Source organism: Poecile atricapillus, chromosome 15 (genome assembly GCF_030490865.1).
Source record: "Poecile atricapillus isolate bPoeAtr1 chromosome 15, bPoeAtr1.hap1, whole genome shotgun sequence".
Taxonomy (NCBI): domain Eukaryota; kingdom Metazoa; phylum Chordata; class Aves; order Passeriformes; family Paridae; genus Poecile; species Poecile atricapillus.
The window spans coordinates 9269163-9281584 of NC_081263.1; the positions used below are offsets into that span (position 1 = coordinate 9269163).

The 12422-nt window shown below is 40.9% G+C and overlaps 1 protein-coding gene across 2 annotated transcripts in view; it reads left to right on the forward strand.

Annotated features, from left to right (window-relative positions):
• The window catches only part of STK4 (serine/threonine kinase 4), a 45931-nt gene that overhangs the window by 10282 nt on the left and 23227 nt on the right, over positions 1-12422 (forward strand). For both annotated transcript variants that reach the window (XM_058850566.1, XM_058850567.1), the window contains one exon: positions 847-1033. In XM_058850566.1, the coding sequence (XP_058706549.1) occupies positions 847-1033 (187 nt within the window). The remainder of the gene's footprint in view (positions 1-846; positions 1034-12422) is intronic.

The following is a 12422-nucleotide window of genomic DNA, read 5'->3' on the forward strand; positions in this document are numbered from 1 at the left end:
GTGGAAATCTTGACCCTGTTCTTCATGAAATCCTAGTCACAATACACACTTAGTGAAGCACACACCACCTGATGGAGCTGCCACCTTTGGCTAACATAACTCTGCCAGGAAGTTGTTCTGCCAGAATTGGTTTGAAGAGGTTGTTTTCCTACAGAATCAAGCTCCTAAGCCTTGGCAGCAGTAATTCCAGCTTTTGTTATTAGTCCCTTTAAACAAATGGAAATATTAAAAAGGATACAAATAAATTATCAAAGTTTAGCAACTTTTTCCAATGAAAATTACTTTTTAAGATCTGCAAATGTAGTTAATTTTTCTTCAGGGCTCTTGAAGTTTGTAATAAGTAAAACTACCCAGTGTCAGAAATAGAAAAGAACCAGGATGAGGGGTGTTTCTTTCCATGTGCCACATACTCTCCAGACTTAGACCTGGTGCTGTTCAGTAACTGGTGGCTGCTCAGTGAGCTGTACCACTGGAGACAGTGGGTCAGGATCAGCTCTCAGAACTGCCTGGAATGAATAGAAACACTAAAGACTGATTGAATGAGTGATTCTAATCTACTCTTACAGACGCTTCACCAGCTCAGAAATTATATACAACCTGCACTGAGAAGTTCCTGCTGATTATTTATCTGCTCTCTTATTTATCATGCTGGTAGAAAAGTGTTCATTAGTTTTCATTACCTGTTTGGAGATGACAGGGAGAAAACAAAGTGCATAAACCAAACCTCGCTTCTGTGTGTGTCTGAAAAACCTCTGAATTCATGTGACTTGCCAGTGTCCTTAAGTGCAGACATTTCTATAGGACTTCACCATCAGTAAAATCTCCATTTGTGGCGTATTTGAACAGGAGGAGGATGAGACAGATTCGGGTACCATGGTGAGGGCGAGTGGAGATGAAACTGGCACAATCAGAGCTGTGAACACCATGAGTGATGGAGCCAACACCATGATAGAGCACGATGGCACCCTGGAGTCCCAGCTGGGCACAATGGTCATCAACACCGAGGAGGAAGAGGAGGAGGGCACCATGAAAAGTAAGAAAAAGAATATTACTTAAATCTTTATGTGGGCTATGATATGTATTCCCAACCTGCTTTGATATTTTTGGTAGATTATTGTGTTTTTTGGTTGTAAGGACCCAAAACTCTTTGGTCAGTGCTCTCTGGCAGTAGAGAAACCTTTCTAGGTCCAAGTTTCAAGCCATGTTTTGTAGTCTTGCACTTGGTATAGCTGAAGTGCACGATTTCCACTGGCTTCTGTGTTAATGAATAAGATCTGATTCTAGGTAGTAGTTTTGAGGTTTTTTGGGGTTTTTTGGTCAGTTCTATTTTGCTGGTTTTGTATTTTTCACAGAACTTAGAGGGAGACTCTAAAAAGGGGTTAATGACAAAATGTATGTTGCTTTAGATGATGATCTGGCTGTAACCTGGCCTCTGAAAGCAGTAAGTTTTAGGAGTGATGAATTCAATGAAGAGACAGATTGATGAAATGACAAATATATTGCAGGCTTCATCACAGCAGGACATGCAGTGGGAGGAGTTGGCATCTCTCTAGGCTGGTGTGCTTCTTTAGTTCCACTGCAGTCACCGAGGACAATTGAGTGAGCTGTGTTGCTGGTTTAGATATTCAAGTTGAAATCTGTGCTGTCCTAAAACAGGAAAGCTTACTAAAGCCACAAGCCTTGTCAGGGGATGTATGATTTAAAATTATCTGGTTGATAGTCTAAGACCTTACAGATTGAGCTGGAAAAGGGTTGAAAATGGTTTTTTTTATTAAATAAATGGCAGGGAGAGCCTTCCTGGCAAAGTTTGACTACAAGAAAAGGAATCTTTTCTGAAGTATGGATTCTCATAGAAATCCATTCCCACTGGTTTGTTAACCTCAAAGTCCTGAGGCAGAGGTAGTCAGGGATGACTCAACTGACCAGCCTGGATGTTTATTTGCTCAAGGGCTGGGGAAAGTGCTGACTGAGGGCTTAGCAGTACTCAAGTACAACCATCACATGCAAGGCTTGTTCTTTTGGCTCTGGCACTGCTTCCAAAGACTTCCTTGGCCATCTGATATTGAGCCTTTAGCTGTTCTTCACAGGAGTTTGCAGAAATCCTTTCCTCAGGATTTCTGTGCTGAAAGCTTCTTCCCTGTCAGGGCCCTTTGAAGCTTATGAAATGATGTTGGGTTTGAGAGGGGGATTTCAGCAGAATCCCTGTAAAGATTTTCCCAAACATTGATAAACATGATTCAGCAAGTTATTCAGAGGTGTCAGTCCATGTAGCAGCTTGGGGCAGCAAAGGCAGTGGTGTGGTGGAACAAGGTCTGTCTAGCAAGGGGATGGATGGATGCTTAGAGCAGCTAAAATATCACTCAAAGAAAGGGACATTTCAACAGTTTTAAATAAACCTGGTGAAGCTTCAGTTTCTTTACCAACACACAGCACAGCACTGATAGTTTCTCATCCTCAGTGTGTATTGTTCCATTTCATGGCTCACAGTACCAGAGGTTTTGCTGTCTGCTGCTCCTGCACTGCCAGCACTGTGTGAGTAAAGCACCTCTTGAGTTTATCTTCGGTGTTTGACATGTGCTTATCTTCTCGCTATCTTTTCAAGGCTGCAGGGCTTGTAACTCAAAAGCACCTGGTGCTGTGAAGTGGTGTTCAGAGGCTTGAGGAGATGCCTTTGATAGTATCTCTTTAGCAAGGACATGCTCTGGTTTTGAGCAGAGTGAGGATGCAGCGATGCCTTTACCACAGGGCAGTCTCTGCCCTCAAGAGGGAGCTCCACAACAAGCTCTGACACCTCCAGATCTCCGTGACTGGAAAGTGTTTTCCTTTTAAACCCTCCTTAAAAACTCTCTGTTCTTCAGCTGCTGCTGTGCAAGGTGTTCAGAGCAGGTGTGTGGCAGAGGAGCAGCAGCTGCAGGAGGTGTTTGGAGGTGGTTTGTGACACAGGGACCACTTCCATGGCTCCCCAGTGATGCCCAGTGAACCCACTCTCAGCTGCAGGTCATGCTGCATTTTGCCTGCTTGCAGCTTCATTCCAGCAAATCTGATGTTAGTGAAAATGACAGCTTTACCTTAACACCCTTTTCTCCTCCTCCTTTGGTAGAGTAACTCTGAAATGCTGGCTGTTGCAAGGAGCAGCTCTCAGTTTGTTTTGGGGATGCAAGGAAGTGTCTCTGAGCAGCTTGTCCTTCATGAGAATTCCCTGCAGCTTCATTTTTTCAGCTTGCCATTTACATATTCATAGCATTCAGTTAAATGCATTTAGCCCTAAAGCTCATCAACCTGCTGCAGAGCCCTCTGGAGAAAGTGATTTTCTGTAATCCTAAATATAAATATAATAATGCTGTTTGAGAACAACAGAGTTTTAAGGAGCTTCATTGAATCATATTTTTAAAGACCTATATATATTTTTTTTTTGGCAGCTTGTGTTATGACTCACAATAGAATCTATTTTTAAGTCAATAAAAAACTTATGGTTTGTTTTTTTTACATGGCATTATAGCTTCCCTAGGTGTCCTGGCCTTTTTAACTGCAGATTGCTGAAGCTGTGTGCTAGCCCTTCTTTCTAATTAAAAAAAATAAATCTGTGTCTTAGCTAGTTTTTTGTTTGGTTGTATTTATTTTTAATATAAAAAACGTTTAAAGTGTTGTATTTCAGTGTTTTATAGATAGGGTTGTCCTGGAAAACTCTAGCAAACAACTTCCAATAGCCTTGAAAGTGCAAACAACTTCCAGTAGACTTGAAAGTGATTCTTGCATAAATCAATTTGTGACTTCTTAAGCTCAGAGGAATCTTAAATTCCAGTATTCTTCATAGCAGAGGAAGTTTTGTTTTGCAGTCAATTGAGCTGTAATTGTGTTTGCTTAAATTCTTTCATTTGCTTGGCTTTATTCTGGGCACTCAATATAAATAGTCAGGCAGCATTAAAAATGTCACTGTGACATTCTGTTACACATTCTGAAAGCACTCAAGTGATTGCCTGAGACCGCAGATACTAAATTGTGCTGTGACACATTTTACTTCTAAATCAATTGCTGAAGGATTACTTATGGATTGCAGTTAAACTATTCCAGGAAAACTTTAAATGTAGCTGGAGAACTATAGATGAGCAATGATTTGTAATAACAGACATTTCCATTGTGCTTGAGAGCTGGAATAACTTTTGAGCTGTTAATATGTCTGGAAATGTCCTTTTATAATTTTTCTATGAGAGAATATATAGTGCTGGTAAACAGTGAAGCGTTTTTTACTCTTTATGCTTTTAATCTTAATTTTTCTGCTTTACTTGCTGTACTTGTTTAGATAGTGGAATCTTGGCATGAATTTGTCTCTTTGATTTAAAGAGCGGAACATAATTTTATAATAATGTTGCCTTCCTTGAACACTGCAATATGATCAGATCCAAGTGAAATTGGATCTAGTTTGTCTAGTACTATAGTCTGCCCTATTTTCTCTGTTAAAATACATCTTGTTTGTTTAAGCATGAAATAATTGGTGAATTATATTGGAGAATGCAGAACTGGCAGCAGTAGTTTGGGCTGTCTGGTGTTTGGGTTGAGATGAATGAGGAATGTGGAGACAGGGGAAGGGTTGTGGGGTTTTTGTTCATGTGGGACACATTCCATACAGTGTCTGGTGCAGAGGTAGACCAGAAGCTTTAATAACACTGTTGTCTCTACCTTGATAATGTAATGTGCTGGTAAAAATTCTTTAGAGTTTGTAAATGCTCAAAATAAAAAAAAAAAATCCAGGCTTCATTCTTACACAGTTTGAATGTTGTACCCAGTGGCTTGGGTTTTGTTGTGCTTCTACCATGCCCACACTGCTAAGCATGGTTGTGTCATTTTAAAAAAAGTATTTCCCCTTTTGAGGGGGAATTGGGCTTCATTAGCAAATTAAATGAGCTAAGATGCAAACTTGGCAATTTCCTATTTGATGAATGATTCAGAGTAAACTTGCCATCTTGGTGGCTGTGTGAGACATCCAGTGGGTGACACTTAAACCTAAGCCAGAGAAATGTTTCTGCCAAGACCAGGAAACGTTTTCTCCCCATGAATTAACCTGAGATTTTTCACGTAAAGCAATGACTGTAAAACCTGCAGTGTGAGCAGCAGAATGAGAATGGGTGGCAGAAGGATTATGTGATTGCATTAATATTGTAATTGATTAAAGTCTTACTGGTGTGTAGCTGAGGTAGCCATAGATGATAATATCATTACTTGTCCAGAAAAGTGCAGGGGCACATTATCCAAATTGCTCATGCAGCTACCGTGGAGAATAACTCCACGTCTTGTCAGGAGTTACATCATGTGTGCGTCAAAGATATTGGCCAAAGGTACTTGTTTTGCCTCTGGTTTTCTCCATGGACAATAATAGCTCTTTGCAGCAGCTTCCCACTACTTAGTGTTATTAATGTCCAGTGGTGGAGTTCTGTGTTTAAAGCAAATTGGTCCATTTAGTCATAGCTGAACCATAAAACACTCTCAGCATTATGCATTTAAATAACATGCTGCTTCTACAAACTCCTACATTGATTAAATTGTTCTCAAACTGTAAGAATCATCCTACTGCCACTCTTGGGGTGTGGAGAATACAAATCTGCACAGAGAAATGTTCCTGTTGCCTTTTGACTTTTAATAGCAGCCTTGCTGGCAAGCTTGACATAAGCAGTGGCCAGCAAAATTTGCTCAAGAGTATTAAGCTGTGTGAACATGCAGACAGCATTTCAGAGGGATGGGAGCTGTTGTGTGTGCTGTCATTTTGTTGTGGGGTTTTTTGTTGTGTGTTTTGTTTTTCTGTTTGAACACTGCCCCTAGTTATTGGAATACTGGCTCTTCTCAGGCTGGAGAACGGAGAGAAGTTTAATTCAGGATCTAAGGGGGATGCTTGTCTGCCTTTGGTTGTACTGCATATTTGACAAAGCTTCATTGCTAAGATGAAGTTAATTATCTGTGTATCTTTTCAGAGATCCTGAAATTGGAGAAAGAATGTATGTGTTTAACAGAGCTATTTTTTCTGGTTTTAACAGTTTCTTATTGAGCACTCCTGTATTTAGTAGGGTGGGGGATAGAAAGGAGGGTTTGTTTTTTTTCCTCTGGACAGAAGCATTTTTCTTGGAGAAGATGGGAGATGTGATTAACAGGGTCCTGAGCACTGTACAGGAGGCAGTGTGCTTCAGGAGACTCAACCAAGAGACAGAGTGGTAGTAAATCACTTACTAACTACCTCTCTGTCCCATGCACATTCATGCATTTGCACATACAGGCAAACTGGATCCTACCTGTCTCTTCTAAGAATAAACTCACTCCCTACTGGATCAAAATAAATTCTGGAGAAAGCCTTACTCCTAAGCAGGAATAAGAAAAAGTGCAAACTCTTAAATTCCCTCACTGCAGAAGTTCAAAACCAGATTTGTTTCTACCAGCAGATTTTCAAGCTTCAGGGTAAAAAAAAAAAAATGTTCATTGCAATGTTGTTTTCTGTTCTCTCTAGATAAGCAAATGAGTTTCTGGCTTATGAATAGAAAGGGAGTTAGGAAGTGCTTACTTGGTTCTGTGCCATCTGGGGAGCCTGAGCTGTTACCCACAGGTGCTGGATGTGAAGTCTACATCCCTGCTGATGAGGTTGTTTCTCATGAAGATTTATGAGGAGCTGAGCCAGAGGATGCAGAATAGGAAATGTTCACTTCTTTCTCGATGCACCTTCACATCTTGCTGCCTGTCACGTGCTGTGGCTGCTGGACCAAATTAGCAATTCAAGTTAATGAGGTGAAAAACATGAGGTGGCCCCTGAAGATCTGTGATGGAGGAAGAAAGCTGCTCTATATTTATAATCATGTCTGAGATTTAAAGCAGACATAGAAAAGGAGGTGACCTGGCCTTAAGCACCTTCAATTACTGTGAGGATTTCCTCCCCTATTTTTGGAAGGGTTCTCACTACAGATGTTACAGCTTTGGGTGAGTGTTGGTGCTCTTCTCCTTAAATGTCTTTCACACCTTATTCAATAAGAGATTTAGGTTGATTTTTATGTTCATTTTGGAGTTTCTTACTAATAGCAGAACCTGTTTGGGAGTATTTTGGTTTGATTAAATTTGAGATTAATATAACTATGGGGAGACTTGTCCTCATAAAGAGATAAAAAGTGTTACGTGTTCTGCTTTTAATATGAGGAAATTTCAGCTCCTCTTGCCATGGGTTGAACTTATTAATGATGGAGCAATTTTTGCTCTGGTTGAGTAACTTGACATCTCTCTGCTCTGCTGCTTAAAATTACCCAGTCCTCTTTAGACTGCACAAATTATGCTGTCCAGCTGCTAAAGTTCATCTGTGATCTCTAAAAAATAGCCCAAAGCAAAGAGAACTGCAGTTCCGTTTGAAATTTAATATTAATGAAGTGTTGCTTACACATGACCATCAGGCACTTTTTTGTGCATCCTAAGTATGTATTTTCAGTCTTAAACTTACATAGTTGAATATAAAGCAGCAGCTTACTGAGACTAGTAAGGACTAAGGCTTAGGAGAGGTTGCAGCCTCTGAATTTTTGACAAATACACACACATGAACCAAGGATCACGTTTTAGTTTGAAATCATTAATGTAGTAATTGATCACTTCATTGTTGCCAATTTATGTCAGCTTCATTGTGAATTAATTTGTAGCATTATCTCCTGACTGTTCCCAGCCATAACTCCAGCTCAAATTTATGTGGTATAGGGAGGAAATCTAATTATTGTGACTTCAAGAACAAGTATTTAAGTATTACCTGTATAAACTGCCTTGAGTAAAGTGCACACAAAATGTGTTCCTGAGGTTATCTTACTCTCCCTCTCATGACAAGCTTTATAACTCCAGAATATTCACCCTACGTAGACTTCAGCAATTCCTTTCAAGAGGAAAGAATAATAAAACAAGGATTATTCTGGTGTCAAGTTTGAGTAGAGAGGAATAATTTTAGAGAAAAGCAGAAATTTTAGTTTCATCGCTCAGCAAGCTTGTTCAGATAGATAGAAGGGCTTTGTAAATCTCCCTTTCTTTTTGAAAGCATCCTTTGAAGCTCATGAGCTTCTGAAAATTTTCAATTGTGAGAGCTAATTTGGCAAAATCAATGAAAAAAAGAAATCTTCTGATTTCTGGGGCTAGATGATAGCAAATGATCTGGTTTCATGGATATTCTTTACTGCTGGGGATGAAGAGTAAATCTCTTGCTGGTTTGATTGACTGGGCTGTTTCTTCTTATCATTCTGCTTTCTCTGCAGCATCATATGGAAATGCAAATGACTTGAGAGGCTCTCCACACTTCCTTTGTCATCTTTTGCTTCATGTGAGGTGGTTTGTATGCTGCAGTCAGCCCCTAAGATTTACCTAATCCATTCCTTCAACTGTTCGGACAGGTGCCATTTTTTGGGAAGGAGTGGATTGCTGTTCAGTTTTTTCCTTACAAGTTGCCTTTGCTGTAGCCTGGCAGAGGAGAGGGTCCAAGTGCTGGCTTCTTGCAGAGCCCTGCCTGTACCCAGTTGTCTTTTGGCTTGTCTGGGCTGTTTGTGCTTGGAGAGGGACTGGCCCAGCAGCTGGACATTGCTTTCCAATGCTGAAGGCTAACACAGAAATCAAACTTTACAGGGATATTTGTTGCACACAACTTACAGCATTCTCTACCTTTGGACCCTTTCACACCTTTTTCTGTTCTCAGGCATAACAGTACTGATGTTCTTATATTTTTTAAACAAGACTTTAAAACCAGGCAACACCTGTGAGTTTTCCATGGAGCCCTTCCTGCTCTGCACAGCCACTCTGAACCTGCAATTCTGCAGTCAGTTGGACCAGCCCCAGCAGAGCTGTGGTCTTCCATTTATGTAATTAATATAGCTCCTAAAAGATGACTGCATATCTAAATGATAGACCTTTAATGGCTCCAGGGAGCTCTCATGGCTCATCCTTACAAGCAACTCTTTAGATTCCAAAATAGATGCAACAGTGAAGCCTTTCTTGTCACCATGGGGTGACCTTCTTATAAAAGGCTCTTCTCTACCACAGTTGTGATCTCACTTTCTGTCAAATGTTCATATTTTATCCTAACCCTATAAAATTAGGAAGTTAAATGCTTTTTGGCACAGAGGCATTTGGTGCGGTGTCATCTTTCAGCAGCATCTGCTTCTGCAAATAGCAGTGATCGATTTTTGTCTTTGGCTGGCTGTTATCAAAATTTTAAAGGTACAGTGGTGTGACTCTTGTGTTGAATTAATAGCAGGTCATCTTTGGAAAGATGACACTGCTGTTAAGTGCTAAGATTGACAAAAAGAAATTCAGTCGTGCTGGGATGATAATTGATTTGCTGTAATGTCTTTCTGTCTCCGGGAGCGTTTCTGTCGGTCTTGCTGCATCCACACCCCTACAGAGATCATAGCAGCAACTAAAATTTCAGATATCTTAGATCTGTATCACAGCTATTTCTCCTTTTTATTACCATCCTTTTTTTATTTCCCGTTTTTTTGTCAGTTAGCAATCTCTGCTTTATATCATTTAAAAAACAAAGCAGCACTAAGATGTTATGTGTTGATGTGTGGAAATGTACTTAAATTGGTGACTAAATGTATTTAAATTGGTGACTAAATGTACTTAAATTGGTGATTAAATGTTGCTTGTGTTTGCAAGGACTAGGGTGACTGCAGGGTGAGAGGTGTCTGATGGTGGGTGTGAAGAGCATGTGCCACAAAAGCCCTTGGGTGGGCAGGGAGCTCTGGTGCTCATCAGTCTGATTCCCTGTGTGCAATTGTCCCTGGAATGGGACAAGTGCAATGTCAGATCTGGCTGCTCGAGGCCTTGCAAAGTCACTCCAGTCCCATTCTGGTGCACAACTATCCCTGCTGTGAAAGTTTCTTCCTTTTGTTCAGCCAAGTTACCCTTGGCAGCAGTTCATTTCCCCTCATCCTCTCACTGGGAGAGTGAGGAGGTCACACAGAAAGCCCCACAGGTCAGGAGAGCAGATCTTGGCCTTTTAAGGAATAAGCTTGGTAGAGTATCATGGGATGAAGTCATGGATGGAAAAGGTGCCCAAAAAGCTGGTTCATATCCAAGGCTAATTTCAGGCAAAAATGCCATGAGGCCTCTCCTGGACAAACTCAGCCACAAAAAGGAAGCCTACAGGTGGAAACAAGCACGGGTAGCCTGGGAGAAACACACAGAGATTGTCCAAGCAGCCAGGGATCAGGTTAGGAAAGCTAAAACCCTGACAGAACTAAATATGGCCAGAAACATCAAGGGCAGCAAGAAAAGCTTCTATAAGTACATAAATTTCCCTGTTCTTCCTTTTATCACTGACAGCACTGAGCTGTGTGGTGCAGTTGACCTGCTGGAGGGAAGGGATTCCATCCAGTGGCACCTGGGCACACAGGAGAGGTGGGACTCTGCAAATCCCTTCTGCCAAGTGCAAATGCTGCAGTTCTTGGTAAAGCACAAGATGTGAGGAAATGAGCAGCATCATTTTAACTGACTCTGAATTAAGTTCTGTTTTGAGTCTTTTTAGAAAGTAAATAGAAAAGAACTGAATAAGCCAATGTCGCTGGAGTGAAACATTTGCTTTCACAGTCTCCTCTGCTGCAAACAGTAATCTCCAAAACGGAGTACAAACATGATTTAGAATTTCTCCTTTTTTCCCCCTAGGAAGTCTGAATTACCAAGACCCAGGCTGGTTTGACAGTGAGCTGTGTATAGATTAGCCTGGCTAGTTATGAATTCCTCTCTTTTTATAAAATTAGTTGGTGTTAAACATTGCCGTGATTGTCCATAATAACTTACCTCCTGCTTCAAGCAGGCTGAGCTGCAGCAGAGTACAAGGGGTGTGTTTACTTCATTCTAAATAAATGTTTTATCACTCAGCAGTAATTGGATTGTGATTGTATTTCAGTAATTATTCCCAACAGCAAATCTGTTCTCTACTTTGCAGACGTGTTGCCTGCCTGACCTTCACGCTGCTGGTCTGAAGGTGTCTTTCTTGATCTAATTATGTATGATGAGTTTTTTAGTTTTGTTTTTTAAAAAAGGGGAACTACTGCCAGGGGTATAATAATTTGTCTTTGCTCCAGTTGTCATGGTGCAAATGTATCAGCACTTCAGTTCATGCTTGAGCTTTTAGCTGGCCCTGGAGAGGCAGAACGATGCAGGGCTTTTTCAAAATGCATCATGACATTTAGGGCTGTGCAGAACCACACTTCTCTCAGTATCACAACCCAAATATCCTGCCAAGATTTCTCATACTTTGTAGAAATTTGTTCTGTAATTAACATGTCTATAGACAATTTCCTGGAGTGTCTTGTAGCTGACCAAGGACTTCATCCACTTCTCTGAGGTTCAGACAGAGTCTGCCAGGGAAGTTCTGGATCACTGGGTGGCAATTTTATATGCAAGAATAATACTCTGTGATTAAATCTTAATGAGTTTCCAGAGCAGCTAATATTTTTTCAAGAGGAAAGCGCTGCTGGATGTCCTTAGAGAGGACTGTTTTGTGACAGCCTGCCTTCTCTACAGATGCATGTGGGAGAGTCTCTGCATTACACAGACCCTGCCAACCCATCACAGGACATCCCCTGTGTGCTTGTTTGGAGCTCTAAACTCTTGGTTGGTTGCCTGCCTGACAGATTATATTTATTTCAAACGTATGGCATTCAGCACTGAACTTATTTCCGCAGTTCCAGACTTAGGCTGTTCTGATGCCATTTTCTGTTAACTCCAGTCCTGATCCTGCTTTCTGAAAATTATGGTTTCTGCATCACCTCTAACATATGTTTCAAGTATGAGTAAGTTATTCTAGAGAACCTTGTGTTACAGAACAAACCCATTTAGTGGGTTACAGTGCTTGCTTCCGTGCTGCTCACAGGTTTTGGTGGAGCATTTCATCATCCAGGGCAGTGCAGTGGCATTAAACTGTGAGCAGCCTTCAGCTGTGTCTGCAGCTCTCATGGTCCTGCTGCAGCCCTGGCAAAGCATCTTTGCTGTGCCTCTTAGTTTGGACTGAAATCTTCTCAAGGAATCAAGGAATTAGCTGTGCTGAAACTCAGGACAGCCCAGTTTAAGTGTGCAGAGCCTGGGCAGCATCTGGTGCTGCTCTGGTGGCACTACTGAAGAAATCTTCTCTTGGAGGAGGTGCTGGAAGCCTAAGCCTTGTGACCTTGACTTTCTGTGAAGTTAAATTTCATTTTTTCTTCCTGTTTTGGCTTTTTTTTTTTTTTTCCTGTCTGTGTTGGGAATTAGTACTTCCATCCTCTCACATTTCATCGTTTCCTTCCTTATTGTGCTGTCATCACCATACAAATGAAGCCGCCCTCCCATTTCTTATTACCCCAAGTTTCTTAATTACAGCCTAGAATTGAATGGTTAATCTGTATATCTGTCTTGAGTCTGAGTCTAAACCTTTTTCCCGCTAAGAAAGT